This window comes from Mesoplodon mirus (genome assembly GCF_964341445.2).
Source record: "Mesoplodon mirus genome assembly, chromosome: 12".
Lineage (NCBI taxonomy): Eukaryota > Metazoa > Chordata > Mammalia > Artiodactyla > Ziphiidae > Mesoplodon > Mesoplodon mirus.
In genome coordinates this window covers 41,794,838-41,814,993 of record NC_138988.1, presented here as the reverse complement: position 1 = coordinate 41,814,993, position 20,156 = coordinate 41,794,838, and the positions used below count along the sequence as shown (strand labels likewise).

Genomic DNA, 20,156 nt, shown 5'->3' with positions numbered 1-20,156 from the left:
TTGCGATGGCTCAGGCAGGTCCGAACACAGGCCTCAGAGCAGACTGTGGGTCCAGACATCAGGCCATGTGGCAACTGTTCAGGACAGCTGCTGGCTCGGGCCCTTTGGAAAGTCATGGTACAATATGTGTCCCAGAAGGGCAGCTCGACCCCGACTCTGCTGTGGGCAACTTCATCGCTTGCCTTATGTCTCAACAGAATGAAAGATGACACTACTGTCAATGACATAGTGTTTATTTAAATCCTGAGGTTAAAAATACATTCCCAAATGGCGCAGCAGATGCTATAAGGAGTATGTTTTGGGATACAAAAGTTCCTCACCCCTGCTGTGCAGGTGGAGTGTTGACATTTTTTTTTTTTTTTTTTCTTTTTGCGGTATGCGGGCCTCTCACTGCCGTGGCCTCCCCCGCTGCGGAGCACAGGCTCCGGACGCGCAGGCCCAGCGGCCATGGCCCACGGGCCCAGCCGCTCCGCGGCACATGGGATCCTCCCAGACCGGGGCACGAACCCGCATCCCCTGCATCGGCAGGCGGACTCTCAACCACTTGCGCCACCAGGGAGGCCCGAGTGTTGACATTTGATGTGCTTCTGGGTAATTCTTTGGCAGATAAGAATGCGATGGGTTTCCAGACCCCCTATCCCGTAAGGCTGCAAGAACTGAGGATTAGTCAATTAAAGTGCAATTCCAATTTGGAAGCCATCCAACTGAGGCTTCACTGTTGCTCTGCAGCCACCAGGGGCAGGATCATCTCTGGATAACACTTGTCCTAAGGTTCTAAGGAAGCCTTTTTATCAGAAATGCCTCCCAAAATTTAAAGATGTACATTATTTTGAAAAAGTGCTTGAGAAAAGGCATTAACTCAGTCTTTCCTGTTTCCTTGGAGGAAGCACAATGGAAAGAGAGAAACTCACCCAAGGTTCCACTGAAAAGTACATTTTAGGTAAGCATTTTGTAAATGTGGATGGCTGACTCCAGTCTCTGGGCGACCCTTGGTTCTGAGCATCACAGATGGAGGCTCTGCTGATTCTCAAAACCTCTGAGTCAAGGATGGGATTCTCCCATGTAGAGTCACCAAGGTGGGCTTCTGAAATTGAAACTCCTATAAAACCATGTCAGTGGACATCTAACCAGTATCATAAAACAGACTCTGAGATTTCATCCCCAAATGGGGATTTCTTTTCATGTGAGTCTGGAATGGCTTCACCACCGAAGGTGAGTGACAACTGAAAATTTCCAGAAAAACCATCCCGTTTATTTTTGAATTATATAGTGTGGCTTTTCATGTCTACTTTCTAAACCCTATGTGGTGTTTCAGTTCCAGATTCCTGCTTGTGAATTTCCTTGCCTGATCTTGGTCCAGTCGACCTGGAGTAGGTGGGCTCCAGCCAGAAGTGCTCCGCAGAGGCCACACTTTCTCCCAAACACCCTTCCTTGAGGTTTATGAGTGTGCCTGACAGAGGCTGTGTTCATGGGCAAGGGTGATCAGTGGCTTCTGAGACAGTGGTGAGCAAGGTGGCTGGTATCAATACTAAAGAGTGATGGTTATTCAGAGAGCCGGGCCATCAAGGGGCTGCTGGGGTTTTTTGTTTTTAAATAGTGATCTGAGACCCCAAGGATGTTTCCTTCTTCTTAGACTTCTAGTGTAGTTCAGTCTACTGGCTGGGGCCACCACTTTCAATAGCTGTCTTTCATTGTCATTTGCATTAAAAAGAAAATACTGCAATCCCAAAGCCTCAGTAAAATTGGGAACCTGTTTAAAGTAAGAAAGCTATTTATACAAGCCATACTTAAATATGGCTGCAAGCCTAACTGCAGCCATAGATATTCTCTAGCTGCATAGTGCACAGCAAACTTGAGCTCGCACAGCAAAGTAACAAAGGACAAGAGTCCATTCAGCACAAAAAATAAATATGCTGCAGAAAGGGGTGTGACCGGGGGTCGGGGGACAGGTCTCTCAACACAGCAAAGGCCTTTCTGCACAACCGCAGTCACCTTTTGTTGTGGTGCCACTAGGGGCCCACGCTCTACTGCAGGAGTGGCTCTGGGTTGGCTTCACAAGAGCCAAGTGATTTTTTAAGCTACAGTTGGGCTGAGTGACAGAGGTTCAGAATCAGCCTCAGATGGAATGTTCCAGGCCTTTCGCAGGAAACACATCAGCTACTCTCGAAACGCAGGTTCTAGCTGCAGGTGATGGTGGTGATACCAGCAGAAGGCCATCAGCTTGGCCAGAGTCCCCACTGTATCCTGGGAAAGCTAAGCACTCAAACCAAGATTCCAGACTGCTTTGGGTTCTTTTGTTAGTTTCTCTCATGTGGTGAGCTAGCTACATCTGATTATCCTTTCCAAGAGGGTGGGTGACTTTAAAGGCAGGATAATTTGCCCTGGAACAATCTTTAGGCTGTGTGGCACCCTGTGAGGACAAGCACGAGCCTAGGAAGTCTCTGGGGGCCTGGCTATTTCCGTTTTGGTGCTGAGCACTGTCAGGACCTTGCTCGAGGAGATGCTAGAGACATGGCTTTCTGCCACAGGCAGCTGCTCCCAGGAAACAGAGGACAAGAGGTCCAGCTTTTCTCGGGGCTTATCTCTCTGGAAGGTTCTGTTCACCATGTCCCAAACCCCACTTAAAGTGACTGGGAGTGCCTAAGTCTCCTGTTTAAATCAAAGTTCTGAGTCCATCACTAAAGTCATTTCCTCCTGCCCCTGCCCCACGAGTCCTCTCTGCTGGTGCATGGTGGGTGTGGGGTCTGAGCTGAACTTGGCCTGGGGTTCCTGACCCATTCTCCAGCTCTCAGAACTGGTCAGACCAGGCTTGTGAACGACGAGATGAAGCTTCGAGGTGGTGTGGCTTGGCTTAGTCACCAGGCTAGCTGGAGGGCTGGCTGGGCCCAGCACTCAGACCCACAGTCACCCTGCCTGGCACCCTCTCCCTTGTCCCCAGCCAAGGTGGGCTGCTTTGTCAGATGCTCTACTCACTGTGGAAGTACCTGGGTCCTGACTGCCCTGTGAACAGGGCACAAAAAGGCCATCAAAGGTGAGCCCTCTGTGGTGGGAGAAGAGGGCCACAGAGAACAGGAAGATTATCTCCTTCTCGTCCTGGAAAAGGACAGAGGATTCATTTGCCCCAGAGGGAGGCAGCTCACAGGTGTCAGGTGCAGGCTGAGCAGCAGGAAGTGGGCACATGGGGTGTGGGGAATCTGGTAGGTGGGGAGGGGGGACCAAGAGGTGGGCAAAGAGCAGATTCATGAATTATGCCTGTTTATACTTGAGTTACCAAAGACTTCTGTTAAGAAGCCCCAATTTTTAAAAGTGGTTCCTACCCTGATTTATGATCATTAGTAAACATATCTGCAGGTGAGGCAGAAGCTCTTATTGATATAAACAAAGACAGGCTGTCAGCTAAGGAGTGAGCCCTATAGGCTGATGCACAACCCTGTGTTTTGGTCATGGCGTTGACATTACCCAGCATCTGGGCTCTGGCCGTCCGTAGACAAACAGCACTTGCAGGCCCTCAGTAGGTGGGTTCTGTTCCCTGGATTAGCTTCAATTCTGATTCTTAGGGTGATGTTTTGAGCTGCTGAGAGGCCTGGCTGAGTGAAGGGCTTTGCTATTGCCCAGACAGAAGGGCCAGGAGGCAAGTGCAGCTGGAGGCCCCTCTGAAATGGCTGAGTTCTGGAGCAGCTCTGGACTCAACGGGGCAGGAAGGGACAGGAGCATAATGGAGGAGGCTGGCTGGGATCTTGGGTGGGCCCCTGGGTGCCCCGACCTCCTTTTCCTGGGAGGACTCGAGGGCCTCACAGGGTCTGGCCAGGGCATCCCAGCTCATGGTCACCCATGACGTGTGGCCCCAGGCTGGGCACAGGGGGGCCATGTCTCTCCCTGAGCAGAAGTTGGGATCCTCTCTCGCCTGGGAAATTCTCCACAGGAGGCCTGGAACCAACTGTGCCCCCAGGAGAGGCCAATGGTCTCCTGAGTGTTTAAAACTTTGGCATACTGTCCCTCTGGGTGTGAGGACAATGGAAACGTTGCTTGAGCCCTTATAAGCCACACGGCTAAGAGTGACGTGCATGGTGCTGAGTACGAGGAACAACCCAGCTCCAAGGAGCAGCCAAGGGCCCGTTGCACAGTGGATCTTGATAGCTTCAGAGCAGCTGTTTTTTGTTTTTTTTGGGTTTTGTAAGTGCTTTATGTGACAGGAGAGGAAGAGTAGTGTTTCCTGTGGGTAATGGGAAACGATTAAAATCCAGGTGCTTGAGGCTACGGGAAATCACTTCCATCGTAGATCACAGGCCGGTCAACCGTTAAGTGATAAAATACTTTCTTGGAGACAAACCTGAGGAAACAGAAATGGAAAAGGAGGTGTTACCTTGAGGGCTAAAAGCCCGAGGGGCAGCAGCTGCAGTGACCTGGCACGGCGAGTCTTTGTGCAGAGACCTCTGCTCGGAGGCTGGGGCCTCTTGCAGAATGTGTGGACTCTTCCAGGCCCCCTCAACCTCACTTCCTGTCTGTCTAGCAGAGACATCTCCCTGCAAAGTATCAGGGGTCTTGGGACACCGCCACAGACTTTCCTGGGGCTTGGGTGCAGAAAGGCCCATTTGGTCTCACACTGTGAAGCCCCGCCCCCGCTTGCCTTGCTGCTCTGAAGCAGTCCCGGGGGTCTCCGGGGTCTAGGTGGTCCGGACTGCACTGGGGAAGTGAATGGAGCATATAAGGTGGAAGTGAGCCTGGATTTCATTCTGACTGGGCATCTAAATCCATTTTGCCGTCCATGCTCTGGAAATCTCGAGTAGGCCCGAGATGACCTCAGTGGATTAAGGCCAGAGTGTATCACTGCACCACGGCCGCTTCTAATGATAACTGGGGGCCGGCCTGGGGCTGCACTCTGCCCTCAACACACCTCTACCAGCCTCTCCGTCAACACTCAGTGGGGCTCCATGAGGTAGTAAAAATGCTGGCTGCCACTGTGGAGGAAACTGGGGTTCAACTAAAACCCACAGAGGGAAGAGCAGAGCCTGTGCCTGGCTGGCCTCCATCCAGTCTCCTAACCGCTGCCCCAGAGGGGCTGAGGCCCACGTCCAGTCCGAAAGCAGCTCTCTGGACATGCTGGGCCTGTGCCCAAGAGTCCTGCTAACTCAAGGTGTGTTCATGTTCATGGCGGGGGGGGGGGTTGGGGGGAGGGGCAGGAGTGGGGCAAGGTGGGAAGCCCATTCTTCTAACCTCTCCGTTGGTGGATGCCCATGGCCACAAGCCCTGGGAGTTCAAGGCCTGGAGGTGGTGAGGAGGTGGCACTCTAGCTTTCCCCTAGAGTGTCCTATTAAGTTATTCCCAGCCTATGAAGTGGGCTTGGAAGGGCGCCCATGTGGAGGGATGCGGCCGCTAGCTCAAGGGCCCGCTCAGAGAGGATGTGGCTGGATGCTGACAAGACAGGTCTTATAAAAGAGGCAAGCCCCAATTAAGGGCTCACGCTGACGCAGAAGACATAAAAGGGACAGGTGCCCAGCAACCTGTCTCACGTCTCCATGACGTAGGCCCCTGGCTCACAGCAGATGCTCAGCCAATGGTGGTCCTCTGTCCTACTTCCTTTCTTGGCCGCCCCTCCAGCCTTATCTCCCTACATCCCCATCCTCCTGCCCCCCAAGCCCTACACTCCTGGATCTGCATCTGGTGCTTTGAAACAGTGCTTCCCAAAGATGGTACCTGCTGCTCCACTCCCATGACAGGAGGGCCCAGGGCCTCACCTCACAGCTCTGGTCCTGATTATCTCAAACTTTAGCCTTCATTCCTTCGCTTCTCTCTCATCCATCCATCCATCCATCCACCTAATCCTTCCACTATATTTACTGAGCTCTTCTCTGGTCTGGGCAGTGGGAATCTGGACAGCAGAGAGGCAGAAGAGCGTCCCGGGTAAGAGCGTAGAGTCTGAAGCCTGGCCACCTGGGTTCAAATCCAGCTCCACCACCAGCTGTGTGACTTGGGATTGTCACTCTTCTATCCTTCTGGTCCTCAGTCCCTTAGTAGTAACACGAGGAGAAAAACAGTCCCTATTGCATGAGGCTGATGTGGGGCTGAAGTGAATAAGTAAGAGCGGAGGGTGGAGAACACACCTGACATGTGGCGAGACTCTGTAAGTATTAGCCTGTGTGTTACACAGTCTATAACAGACACTGGAACACCAAAGCATAGGTCTAAAATCAAAGAACTACTGATAATAAGCTACTGATAATTAAATAACTTCTTTTAAACATCCACCTCTGTTCTTGGGACCAGGTGCCAGGTGGATTCATCTTGATGCTGATGAATGAGGTGGCCCCTACCTGGAAAAGGTGTTGTCGAAGATGAGCATGTAGATGCCTGGTGTGCGGACCTTGAGCTGGCCCTGGATGTTCTCCTTGTGGGAATTGCATCGGGTTGTGGGAATGAGCACCTGGGAGACAAAGCAGATAGGAAAAGTGAAACAGAAGCTGAGAGGGCACCATGGATCCTCTGGGCAGACTCTTTATCTTGGGGAAGGAAACTGAGGCCCAGGGAAGCTGAGTGCCTGCCTTGTCTAAGGTCACAGCTGAGCAGGGTTGGGGCTGAGATCAGCCCCCAGGATCGGTGGGGTACCTTCCACATGCCCTGGGTTTGTCGATAACTTGAGATAGTGGGGAGGCTGAAGACACGAGTTTCATCCAGAATCATGAATTGGTCAGCATCCCAAAAGAATGGTCCTCCAGCCTCCTCTGACCATGGCCAGTGCCAGAACACTCCACCATCCAGAGGAACAGCCCCTTTCTGGCTTCAGGAAGGTGAGGCTTATTCTAGGTGAAATCCTGCCTGGCTCTTTCCTTTGCGCTGGTGCTGCTACCCTTGGGGGTCTCACAGGACAGGCCAAGCTCTCTTTCCACATCTCTCGAGCACTTTGTGAAGCTGCTGGGCCCACTTTCTTCCAGGCTGACCACCCCTGGCTCCACCCGTGGCTTCTCACTTGGCCCCAGTCGGTCCATATGCCTCAGAGCCCTTTCATCTTTCCAAGTCTCCTGCTTCCTCTCTATCCCCTCTGAGAATGAGAAATTAATCCCAGGAGACATTTATTTTCTAAGGACATGTTCTAAGGGCCTCACTGTCAGAGGCCAAATCTGAGCAAATGGTGTGAGCTGGACAGGGCCAGGGCTTGGGTCTATGGATGGCCAACCTCTTTCCCATGGGCAGAGTCTTCAACCTGTTAGGCAGCTAAGATACTTTAAAACTGAAGATATGACAGGAATTAACACAAGAGCCAACCAAAATTAAAAACATTTTTTTGAAGGGACAAGCACTTAGAGGGTCTTGTCTCATTAAGCATCCATAAGCCTCCCATTTGGGACTACACATATATGGTCACGAAGACCATGTAACATCTTAGCAATGGGTTCCTAAGGTGGTGAGCTGCCCCACAATGTAAAAATCTTCATTCTCTACAAAATTAAATGTTGCTCCTTTTTTGGAAATTCAATTTTTGTTAAATTTAGTTTTAATTTTTTCCTATTAAACATTTTTCAACCTGTGCAAAATGACTGACTCCAAAATAGTTATAAAGATGTGATTACTCAGCACTTCAAGATGGCAGAAGAGTAAGACGCGGAGATCACCTTCCTCCCCACGGATACACCAGAAATACAGCTACACGTGGAACAACTCCTACAGAACACCTACTGAACGCTGGCAGAAGACCCCAGACCTCCCAAAAGGCAAGAAACTCCCCACATACCTGGGTAGGGCAAAGCGGAGAGATCCCTACACAGAGGATCGGTGCCGAGTGGCACTCACCAGCCCGAGAGGCTTGTCTGCTCGCCCGCCGGGGCAGTCGGCACTGGGAGCTGAGGCGCGGGCTTCGGTCAGAGCGCAGGGAGAGGACTGGGGCAGGCGGCGAGAACTCAGCCTGAAGGGGGCTAATGTGCCACAGCTAGCCGGGAGGGAGTCCGGGAAAACTCTGGAGCTGCCGAAGAGGCAAGAGACTTTTTCTTCCCTCTTGGTTTCCTGGTGCGCGAGGAGAGGGGATTAAGAGCGCTGCTTAAAGGGGCTCCACAGACGGGCGCGAGTCGCGACTGAAAGCGCGGAGCCCAGTGACAGGCGTGGGACGCTGGGGCTGCTGCTGCCGCCGCCAAGAAGCCTGTGTGCGAGCGCAGGTCACTGCCCACACCGCCCTTCCGGGAGCCTGTGCAGCCCGCCACTGCCGGGGTCCCGGGATCCAGGGGCGGCTTCCCTGGGAGAACGCACGGCGCGCCTCGGGCTGGTGCAACGTCACGCCGACCTCTGCCGCTGCAGGCCCGCCCCGCACTCCGTGCCCCTCCCTCCCTCCCGGCCTGAGTGAGCCAGAGTCCCCGAAGAGGCTGCTCCTTTAACCCTGTCCTGTCTGAGCGAAGAACAGACGCCCTCCGGCGACCTACACGCAGAGGCGGGGCCAAATCCAAAGCTGAGACCCAGGAGCTGTGAGAACAAAGAAGAGAAAGGGAAACCTCTCCCAGCAGCCTCAGAAGCAGCGGATTAAAGCTCCACAATCAACTTGATGTACCCTGCATCTGTGGAATACATGAATAGACAACACATCATCCCAAATTGAGGAGCCCAGAGTCAGTGCTGTGCCTCTGAGGTGGGAGAGCCAACTTCAGGACACTGGTCCACAAGAGACCTCCCAGCTCCACATAATATCAAACGGCGAAAATCTTCCAGAGATCTCCATCTCAACACCAGCACCCAGCTTCACTCAACGACCAGCAAGCTACAGTGCTGGACACCCTAAGCCAAACAACTAGCAAGACAGGAACACAACGCCACCCATTAGCAGAGAGGTGGCCTAAAATCATAAAAAGTCCACAGACACCCCAAAACACACCAGCAGACGTGGACCTGCCCACCAGAAAGACAAGATCCAGCCTCATCCACCAGAACACAGGCACTAGTCCCCTCTACCAGGAAGCCTACACATCCCACTAAACCAACCTTAGCCACTGGGGACAGACACCAAAAACAACAGGAACTACGAACCTGCAGCCTGCAAAAAGGAGACCCCAAACACAGTAACATAAGCAAAATGAGAAGACAGAAAAACACACAGCAGGAGAAGGAGCAAGATAGAAACCCACCAGACCTAACAAATGAAGAGGTAATAGGCACTCTACCTGAAAAAGAATTCAGAATAATGATGGTAAAGATGATCCAAGATTCTATTTCCCAGATCCAAAATCTTGGAAATAGAATAGACAAAATGCAAGAAACAGTTAACAAGGACCTAGAAGAACTAAAGATGAATCAAGCATCGATTAAAAACACAATACATGAAATAAAAAATACTCTAGACGGGATCAATAGCAGAATAACTGAGGCAGAAGAACGGATAAGTGAGGTGGAAGATAAAATAGTGGAAATAACTGCTGCAGAGCAAAATAAAGAAAAAAGAATGAAAAGAACAGAGGACAGTCTCAGAGACCTCTGGGACAACATTAAACGCACCAACATTCGAATTATAGGGGTTCCAGAAGAAGAAGAGAAAAAGAAAGGGACTGAGAAAATATTTGAAGAGATTATAGTTGAAAACTTCCCTAATATGGGAAAGGAAATAGTTAATCAAGTCCAGGAGGCACAGAGAGTCCCATACAGAATAAATCCAAGGAGAAATACGCCAAGACACATATTAATCAAACTGTCAAAAATTAAACACAAAGAAATCATATTAAAAGCAGCAAGGCAAAAACAACAAATAACACACAAGGGAATCCCCATCAGGATAACAGCTGATCTCTCAGCAGAAACTCTACAAGCCAGAAGGGAGTGGCAGGACATAATTAAAGTGATGAAGGAGAAAAACCTGCAACCAAGATTACTCTACCCAGCAAGGATCTCATTCAGATTTGATGGAGAAATTAAAACCTTTACAGACAAGCAAAAGCTGAGAGAGTTCAGCACCACCAAACCAGCTTTACAACAAATGCTAAAGGAACTTCTCTAGGCAAGAAACACAACAGAAGGAAAAGACCTACAATAACGAACCCAAAACAATTAAGAAAATGGGAATAGGAACATACATATCGATAATTACCTTAAATGTAAATGGACTAAATGCTCCCACCAAAAGACACAGAGTGGCTGAATGGATACAAAAACAAGACCCATATATATGCTGTCTACAAGAGACCCACTTCAGACCTAGAGACACATACAGACTGAAAGTAAGGGGATGGAAAAAGATATTCCATGCAAATGGAAACCAAAAGAAAGCTGGAGTAGCAATTCTCATATCAGACAAAATAGACTTTAAAATAAAGACTACTAGAAGAGATAAAGAAGGACACTACATAATGATCAAGGGATTGATCCAAGAAGAAGATATAACAATTGTAAATATTTATGCACCCAACATAGGAGCACCTCAATACATAAGGAAAATACTAACAGCCATAAAAGGAGAAATCGACAGTAACACACTCATAGTAGGGGACTTTAACACCCCACTTTCACCAATGGACAGATCATCCAAAATGAAAATAAATAAGGAAACACAAGCTTTAAATGATACATTAAACAAGATGGACTTAATTGATATTTATAGGACATTCCATCCAAAAACAACAGAATACACATTTTTCTCAAGTGCTCATGGAACATTCTCCAGGATAGATCATATCTTGGGTCACAAATCAAGCCTTGGTAAATTTAAGAAAATTGAAATTGTATCAAGTATCTTTTCTGACCACAATGCTATGAGACTAGATATCAATTACAGGAAAAGAGCTGTAAAAAATACAAACACATGGAGGCTAAACAATACACTACTTAATAACGAAGTGATCACTGAAGAAATCAAAGAGGAAATTAAAAAATACCTAGAAACAAATGACAATGGAGACACGACGACCCAAAACCTATGGGATGCAGCAAAAGCAGTTCTAAGAGGGAAGTTTATAGCAATACAATCCCACCTTAAGAAACAGGAAACATCTCGAATAAACAACCTAACCTTGCACCTAAAGCAATTAGAGAAAGAAGAACAAAAACATCCCAAAGTTAGCAGAAGGAAAGAAATCATAAAAATCAGATCGGAAATAAATGAAAAAGAAATGAAGGAAACGATAGCAAAGATCAATAAAACTAAAAGCTGGTTCTTTGAGAAGATAAACAAAATTGATAAACCATTAGCCAGACTCATCAAGAAAAAAAGAGAGAAGACTCAAATCAATAGAATTAGAAATGAAAAAGGAGAAGTAACAACTGACACTGCAGAAATACAAAAGATCATAAGAGATTACTATAAGCAACTCTATGCCAATAAAATGGACAACCTGGAAGAAATGGACAAATTCTTAGAAATGCACAACCTGCCAAGACTGAATCAGGAAGAAATAGAAAATATGAACAGACCAATCACAAGCACTGAAATTGAAACTGTGATAAAAAATCTTCCAACAAACAAAAGCCCAGGACCAGATGGCTTCACAGGCGAATTCTATCAAGCATTTAGAGAAGAGCTAACACCCATCCTTCTGAAACTCTTCCAAAATATAACAGAGGGAGGAACACTCCCAAATTCATTCTACGAGGCCACCATCACCTTGATACCAAAACCAGACAAGGATGTCACAAAGAAAGAAAACTACAGGCCAATATCACTGATGAACATAGATGCAAAAATCCTCAACAAAATACTAGCAAACAGAATCCAACAGCACATTAAAAGGATCATACACCATGATCAAGTGGGGTTTATTCCAGGAATGCAAGGATTCTTCAATATACGCAAATCAATCAACGTGATACACCATATTAACAAATTGAAGGAGAAAAACCATATGATCATCTCAATAGATGCAGAGAAAGCTTTCGACAAAATTCAACACCCATTTATGATAAAAACCCTGCAGAAAGTAGGCATAGAGGGAACTTTCCTCAACATAATAAAGGCCATATATGACAAACCCACAGCCAGCATCGTCCTCAATGGTGAAAAACTGAAACCATTTCCACTAAGATCAGGAACAAGACAAGGTTGCCCACTCTCACCACTCTTATTCAACCTAGTTTTGGAAGTTTTAGCCACAGCAATCAGAGAAGAAAAGGAAATAAAAGGAATCCAAATTGGAAAAGAAGAAGTAAAGCTATCACTATTTGCAGATGACATGATACTATACATAGAGAATCCTAAAGATGCTACCAGAAAACTACTAGAGTTAATCAATGAATTTGGTAAAGTTGCAGGATACAAAATTAATGCACAGAAATCTCTGGCATTCCTATATACTAATGATGAAAAATCTGAAAGTGAAATCAAGGAAACACTCCCATTTACCATTGCAACAAAAAGAATAAAATATCTAGGAATAAACCTACCTAAGGAGACAAAAGACCTGTATGCAGAAAATTGTAAGACACTGATGAAAGAAATTAAAGATGATACAAATAGATGGAAAGATGTACCATGTTCTTGGATTGGAAGAATCAACATTGTGAAAATGACTCTACTACCCAAAGCAATCTACAGATTCAATGCAATCCCTATCAAACTACCACTGGCATTTTTCACAGAACTAGAACAAAAACTTTCACAATTTGTATGGAAACACAAAAGACCCCGAATAGCCAAAGCAATCTTGAGAACGAAAAATGGAGCTGGAGGCATCAGACTCCCTGACTTCAGGCTATACTACAAAGCTACAGTAATCAAGACAGTATGGTACTGGCACAAAAACAGAAAGATAGATCAATGGAACAGGATAGAAAGCCCAGAGTTAAACCCACGGACATATGGTCACCTTATCTTTGATAAAGGAGGCAGGAATGTACAGTGGAGAAAGGACAGTCTCTTCAATAAGTGGTGCTGGGAAAACTGGATAGGGACATGTAAAAGTATGAGATTAGATCACTCCCTAACACCATACACAAAAATAAGCTCAAAATGGATTAAAGACCTAAATGTAAGGCCAGACACTATCAAACTCTTAGAGGAAAACATAGGCAGAACACTCTATGACATAAATCACAGCAAGATCCTTTTTGACCCACCTCCTAGAGAAATGGAAATAAAGACAAAAATAAACACATGGGACCTAATGAAACTTCAAAGCTTTTGCACAGCAAAGGAAACCATAAACAAGACCAAAAGACAACCCTCAGAATGGGAGAAAATATTTGCAAATGAAGCAACTGACAAAGGATTAATCTCCAAAATTTATAAGCAGCTCATGCAGCTCAATAACAAAAAAACAAACAACCCAATCCAAAAATGGGCAGAAGACCTAAATAGACATTTCTCCACAGAAGATATACAGACTGCCAACAAACACATGAAAGGATGCTCAACATCTTTACTCATTAGAGAAATGCAAATCAAAACTACCATGAGATATCATCTCACACCAGTCAGAATGGCCATCATCAAAAAATCTAGAAACAATAAATGCTGGAGAGGGTGTGGAAAAAAGGGAACACTCTTGCACTGCTGGTGGGAATGTGAATTGGTACAGCCGCTATGGAGAACGGTATGGAGGTTCCTTAAAAAACTACAAATAGAACTACCATATGACCCAGCAATCCCACTACTGGGCATATACCCTGAGGAAACCATAATTCAAAAAGAGACATGTACCAAAATGTTCATAGCAGCCCTATTTACAATAGCCCGGAGATGGAAACAACCTAAGTGTCCATCATCGGATGAATGGATAAAGAAGATGTGGCACATATATACAATGGAATATTACTCAGCCATAAAAAGAAATGAAATTGAGCTATTTGTAATGAGGTGGATAGACCTAGAGTCTGTCATACAGAGTGAAGTAAGTCAGAAAGAGAAAGACAAATACTGTATGCTAACACATATATATGGAATTTAAGAAAAAAAAATGTCATGAAGAACATAGGGGTAAGACAGGAATAAAGACACAGACCTACTAGAGAATGGACTTGCGGATATGGGGAGGGGGAAGGGTAAGCTGTGACAAAGTGAAAGAGCGGCATGGACATATATACACTACCAAACGTGAGGTAGATAGCTAGTGGGAAGCAGCCGCATAGCACAGGGAGATCAGCTCGATACTTTGTGACTGCCTGGAGGGGTGGGATAGGGAGGGTGGGAGGGAGACGCAAAAGGGAGGGGATATGGAAACATATGTATATGTATAACTGATTAAATTTGTTATAAAGCAAAAAAATAAAATAAAATAAAATTAAAAAAATAATAAACATGATAACACTTTAAAAAAAAAAAAAAAGATGTGATTACTTTTTCAACTCAAACTTGAATACAGCTCCTATTTCTTGAAAAACTACATGGTGGCCACAAAGTTCCCAAAGTGACGTAAGTTCCCACAAAAGGCTCTGCTGCCCTCAAGGATCTTGTGGTTTAATGGTGACAACAGATAAAAAAACATTCAATTATGTTGGGTGAGACTGTCACGAGAGGTCTACCAGGGAGGGGTGCCTATCCCAGCCTCTAGGTGGGGGGAAGGAGAGGCAGAATCAGAGAAGACTTCCTGGAGGAGGCAACACTGAGCTTGGACAATTTAGCTAGTTATAGGGAGGTCTGGCAGCTCCAGGCAGTGGGGACAACATATTCAAAAGCACGGGAGAACGGCTAAGATTTACCCTCTCAAGTAACAACCAAAACCGACAAAATATACAAAACAGTTTTTAAGACACTGTACATCAGGCAATGATGGACAGTGATCTGTGAGAGAACAAGGTGAGCCCTGCAATTGCCCTAGTTTACTGCTTTGAGAGGAACAGAGAACAATAAGCAGATGGAACAAATAAAAAACAGTAAGATGAGAGACTCAAACCTAACCTTATTGACAATCACGTTAAATGTAAGTAGGCTAAACATCCCAATTGAAAGGCAGGTATTATCAGGTTGGATAAAAGCAAGCCCCAACTCCATCATGCCTACAAGAAATACAATTTAAATGTAAAGATATAAAGAAGTTAAAAGGATGTAAGAAGATATACCGTGCTAACACTAGTCAAAAGAAAGAGGGATTGACTATATTAATATCAAAGTAGATTTTTACATCAAAGAATGTGGCCAGGGACAGTTTCATAATGATAAAGATGTCAGTTTCATCAAGGGGACAGAACAATCCTAAACATTTATGCCCCTAATGACAGAGCTTCAACACACATGAAGCAAAAAGTGGTAGAGTTACAAGGAGAAATAGAATAAATTCATAATTACAGTTGGATATTTTAATGTCCCTCAATAATTGATGAAATAAGTAGACAGGAACTCAGTAAGGAAATAGAAGAACACTATCAACTGACTTGATCTAACTGATATGTATAGAACACTCCACCCAACAATAGCAGAACACACATGCTTTTCAAGTGTACTTGAAACATTCACCAGGTAGGCCATATTCTAGGCCATTAAAAAAAAAACCCAAAACTTACATTTAAAAGGATTCAAACTATACAAAGTGCATTTTCTGACAATGGAATTAAGTAAGAAAAAAAAAAGCAGTTGCCTGGAAAATCCCAAAATATTTGGAAGCTAAAAAACGTATGGGTCAGAGAGAAGTCAAGAGGGAGATCCCAAAGGCATGGGAGAGACAGACAGAGCACACAGTATGTTCCTGACACCACAGTACATGTGCTCTGGCTGGAAGTTGGTGGTGGTGAGGGAGTAGGATGGGCCCAAGACAAGCCTGGAGGGGACAAAGATGCATGAGGACCTACTATGCGTGGGCTCTGTGGCAGCTACTTCTTATCTCATCAAGTTACATTAATGTTCTACAATATTCTAATTCCACTGGGGACTGAGAATCCTGGGAGGCTGGGTGGTTGGGTCTGTTTCCGTGATGCATAACCTAAAAATTCTGAGCCTGGCCTAAGATATTTCAGCAACCACATGTAGGAGGAAGTGCTGGGGAGAAAGTCTTGCTGTTTACACAGGGACGCCTGTGTGCCCCGCACCTCAACCTTCCCACACACTACTTTGATTACAAAGCAAAACCCAAGAGCTTGTTAAGGCAGATCCTCTGAAGAGAACATGTGTAAGATAATACTCTTCATGTCTTTAAACTGTCTACTCTATGGACTTTTGGTTCATTCCAGCTGCTGTTTTTTCTACCACAGTCAAAATCTGTAAGACTGATTTTAAAATCAATCAATCAAAACATCTAGGGGAGATTAACGAAGGCTCTGGTGTCAAAGCCCATACAGCAGAGGTGACAGGAGATGACAGGGGTCTCAGGTAACCCTGAGCGAGACAGGTCTCTGCTGTGTGAGCTCTGGGGGCGTCCCCCATCAGCCTCCAGTGCTTGGGCGCCCATGACCTGATTTATGTGATATGTCTGCAAAACAGTCCAAGTTGGTTTTACTGCTTTCTCGAGGGACTCTAGTGACCTGGCAGCCTGGTACAGAGCCAGGGTTCTATGTTAAATGGAAAAAGTCAGTCTCAAAAGGCCACATATTGCATGATTCCATTCACATGAAATGTCCAGAACAGGGAATCTGTAAGGACAGAAGGTAGGTTGGTGGCTGCTGGGTAGAGGTTGGGGAGTGACTGCTAATGGGCACAGGGTTCCTTTTTGTTTTGGGGGATGATGAAAATGATCTGAAATCAGACAGTGGTGATGGTGACACAACTCTGTGAATAATACTGAAATAACAGTGAATTGCACATTTGAAATGGGTGAATTATATGGTGTGTAAATTGTACCTCAATAAAGCTGTTTAAAAAATAAAGTCAAGGGTCCTTGCTCCCAGTAGCCTCAGGCAGGCCTCTGAGCTTCTCTGGCCAAAGAGAGAGGCAGGGCCTAGGTCTTCTTCCCTGATGTGTCCCGGCCTTCAGGGCAGCAGTCTGCACACGGGTAGCCTCAGGTCCTTGATTTACCACTTCTTTCGTCAAGTGCTTCCCAAAGTCACAGTCTCTAATCTCAGTGTCGAGGAATGGCCTTGATAGAGGAGGTCCCTCTAGAGAGAGGGTGGTCCCGGGTGGGAGTGTCTGACATGTCCCTAGAGATGGGACTGGCCTTCCATGCTGTTCCCTCCACCTGTATGCTTTTCCTCTAACCCATGTCCCCCTGCCATCCCCTCCCCACAGCTTTTCTTGGTTTGGCCCAGGAGTCTCCTGCCCTGATCACTGCTCCCCAGGTTAGGTGCCTGCCCCCCACCCCCAAGTACCACCCCACCATGACAGTCACCACCTGGAATCACAGTTGTTTCTTTTTTTCTTTTTTCCCCCCACAGTTGTTTTTTTAATAAGGTCTCCCTCTGATCACACCATGAGCTCCTCAAGGGCAGATCCCATGCTGTTTCTTCTCTCTTTATCCCCAGTGGGCCCGCCCTACAGAGCCCAGTATACAGCGTACAGTAAATGGTTGTGAGCAGAGTGCAAGTACACAGCATAGCTCCTCATGCCTGAACCTCCACAATCACGAAACGTGAGTGTTGCAATTTGCACTATGTCCCATTGTTCCCAATAAGGTCCAGTCTGGTCGGGGCATCATACGGGGAGTCCCCAGGATAGATGCTAAAGGTGTGAGCCTGGACGTAAGTTCTCCAGGTTGATGTCTGTACGGGACCTCAGGCAGACATAACAGCCATCCCCACAGCTGGCTGGTGACAGTCAGGCCTGTGACAGCAGAGGAGCACCTGAGCATCCTTCTCACCCACCCTGCAGATGGGCTCCCTCTGCCCCCTGGCGTCCACTGTGGGAAAGACAATGGTAACCATATCCTTCAGGCAACAAGGGAGCCAGAGATGAGGATGGCTCCTGGGCCTCCCTCAGCTCCTGATTCCTGGGAGGAACCACACAGGTCTCCCAGGGCCATGAGGATCAGGCTGGTGAGTGACTGAGCAAGGAGACAGGCGTGGAGACCGGATCTAGTCACCTCCCTCTCTCCCTCCCACAAATATCCACCAGTATCTAAGATGGGCAGACACAGTGCGAGGCGCTCGGTGGGCGCTGGGAACAGGAGGTGAACAGCAAAGGTGCTGGTGCTGAGCTCCAGGTGGTGCAGCTGGTTGCTAGTGCAGAGCTGAGGAGCACGCTGCTTAAGCTGCTGCCCAACAAACTGCCCAGGCAGGCTGCTCTGCACCCGAGTTTCCTCATCAGCAAAGTGGGACTAAGACCTGCCTCATGGACCGAGACATGTGCCCAGGTGGCAGCAGTGAGCCTGAATCCACTCTCTGACCACAAGCCCAGGACCTCCCAGGTGGACGTTCAGAACTGCTCGGGAAGGAAGGGCTCCAAGGCTACACGTGTGGTGTGGCTGTGAGCCTCCAAAAGGAAAAGAGGGGCAGAGCAGTTTTTAAATGAGCACGAGCGTGAGACTCCAATAATCGAGGCCGACTCAGGGGGGCTGGAATTAAATGTAAGGAGTGACTCTGAAGAGGACAGAAACGACAAAGCAATCTCTGTAACAGGCAGATACCACCAGGACAGGGATGGCAGGAGAGCAAACACAGGTGGACACACGTCCCCCCATGTGGACACCGAAGCTGGAGCGGCGACCTGTGTGCCCAGCATGCCCGAGCCTGGCCCTCCTGGGGCTCTGGGCCTTCCCCAGCCCTCACCGTGAGCCCCTTAGGACACCCAGAGGACCACAAGCGTGAGGGACTAGTGGATGTCATCGCAGAGACTTCACAGAAGGCTTCTTTCACACAACTTCAAATTGCTCCTCTCTAGCTTCATTCTTAGAAAATGGAGATTTTGTATCAAAAGTCTAGGATCTACCCAGAGCTCCAATCCAGCCTGTGTGACTGTCCTCACTATTCCTTCCATTCACAGTGATTCAAATGGAACTCGTGTTTCCACCCAAACCAGCTCTCCCTCCATCATCCCCTGGCACCCTCCCTGCAGAGATTCAGGTGTGGAATTCAGACCCTCCCTCTTCCCCGGCCCACAATGAATCAGCCCCCACGGAGGCCTGTTCATTGTCCTGTGCTCTGCATCCTACTCCATCCTTTCTACTCTTCTTCCCCTTGAGCTAAACCAGTGGCTCTCAATCTTGATTGTCCACTGGGACCATCTAAGGATGCCTGGATCCCCCTTAGAGACTCTGGTTTAGTGGTCTGGGGTGTGGACTCAGAAGTGTGTTTTAAAAAGCTTCCCAGGGGGCTTCCCTGGTGGCGCAGTAGTTGAGAGTCCGCCTGCTGATGCAGGGGACACAGGTTCGTGCCCCGGTCCGGGAGGATCCCACATGCCACAGAGTGGCTAGGCCCGTGAGCCATGGCCGCTGAGCCTGCGCGTCCGGAGCCTGTGCTCCACAACGGGAGAGGCGACAACAGTGAGAGGCCCGCGTACCACAAAAAAAGAAAAAAAAAAAAGCTTCCCAGGGCTTCCCTAGTGGTGCAGTGGTTAAGAATCCATCTGCCAATGCAGGGGCCATGGGTTTGAGCCCTGGTCCGGGAAGATCCCACATGCCGTGGAGCAACTAAGCCTGTGAGCCACAACTACTGAGCTTGCGCTCTAGAGCCTGTGAGCCACAACTACTGAGCCTGTGAGCCACAACTACTGAGCCTGTGAGCCACAACTACTGAAGCCCGCATGCCTAGAGCCCGTGCTCCGCAACAAGAGAAGCCACTGCGATGAGAAGCCCGTGCACCACAATGAAGAGTAGACCCCGCTTGCCGCAACTAGAGAAAGCACGTGCACAGCAATGAAGACCCAACACAGCCAAAAATAAATAAATAAATAAACAAACAAATAAATAAATAAATAAATTTATTTTAAAAAAAGCTTCCCAGGTGTTTCTAATGTGTGGCCAAGGTTGAGGACTATGGTCCCGGCCACTGTCAATGTCCCATGTTTAGAATGTCTTAGGAGTTTATGAACTGATATCTGCCACGAAGACTTCCAGCCCAACCACCCAAGTGACACAATGGCTACGAGCCTCTACTGACCTTTCTGAGGTGAGATGCTGAACACCCTAAGCTCATAACCAGAAGCAAAGATCTTGGTCCCCACCTCCCATGGTGACCCGTTCTTGCTCGGCATGGCTCTGTTAAAAAAATGATCCTTAAACTGAGTCACTCATCTGTATTCCTTTCAGTTTCACCTACTGACCTATTCCAAGGTCAGTCTGAAGCTGACCCAGGAGTGGGCCTTCAGACATTAGAAGACAGCTCTCCTCCCCGAGGCTGGACAAGCCCGGGTGTGTTGCCTGCTCTGCATGATGCAGCCCAGGGGTTTTTCCCACTCTGGTCTC

General features: G+C 47.4%; 1 protein-coding gene across 2 annotated transcripts in view; it reads right to left on the bottom strand.

Annotated features, from left to right (window-relative positions):
- Positions 1–215: 215 nt before the first annotated feature.
- Positions 216–20,156, bottom strand: part of FYCO1 (FYVE and coiled-coil domain autophagy adaptor 1) — an 87,899-nt gene continuing 67,958 nt past the window's right edge. Inside the window, exons 17-19 of one of the 2 annotated variants that reach the window (XR_014295436.1) lie at positions 6,312–6,421; positions 554–4,330; positions 216–325 (exon numbers count right to left, since the gene is read on the bottom strand). Coding sequence is in view for 1 of the 2 variants with exons in the window: in XM_082637532.1 (XP_082493658.1) it covers positions 4,255–4,330; positions 6,312–6,421 (186 nt within the window). In the remaining variant the exon portion in view is untranslated. Of the gene's footprint in view, positions 4,331–6,311; positions 6,422–20,156 lie in introns of both variants that reach the window. The other variant, XM_082637532.1, reaches the window with a different exon arrangement.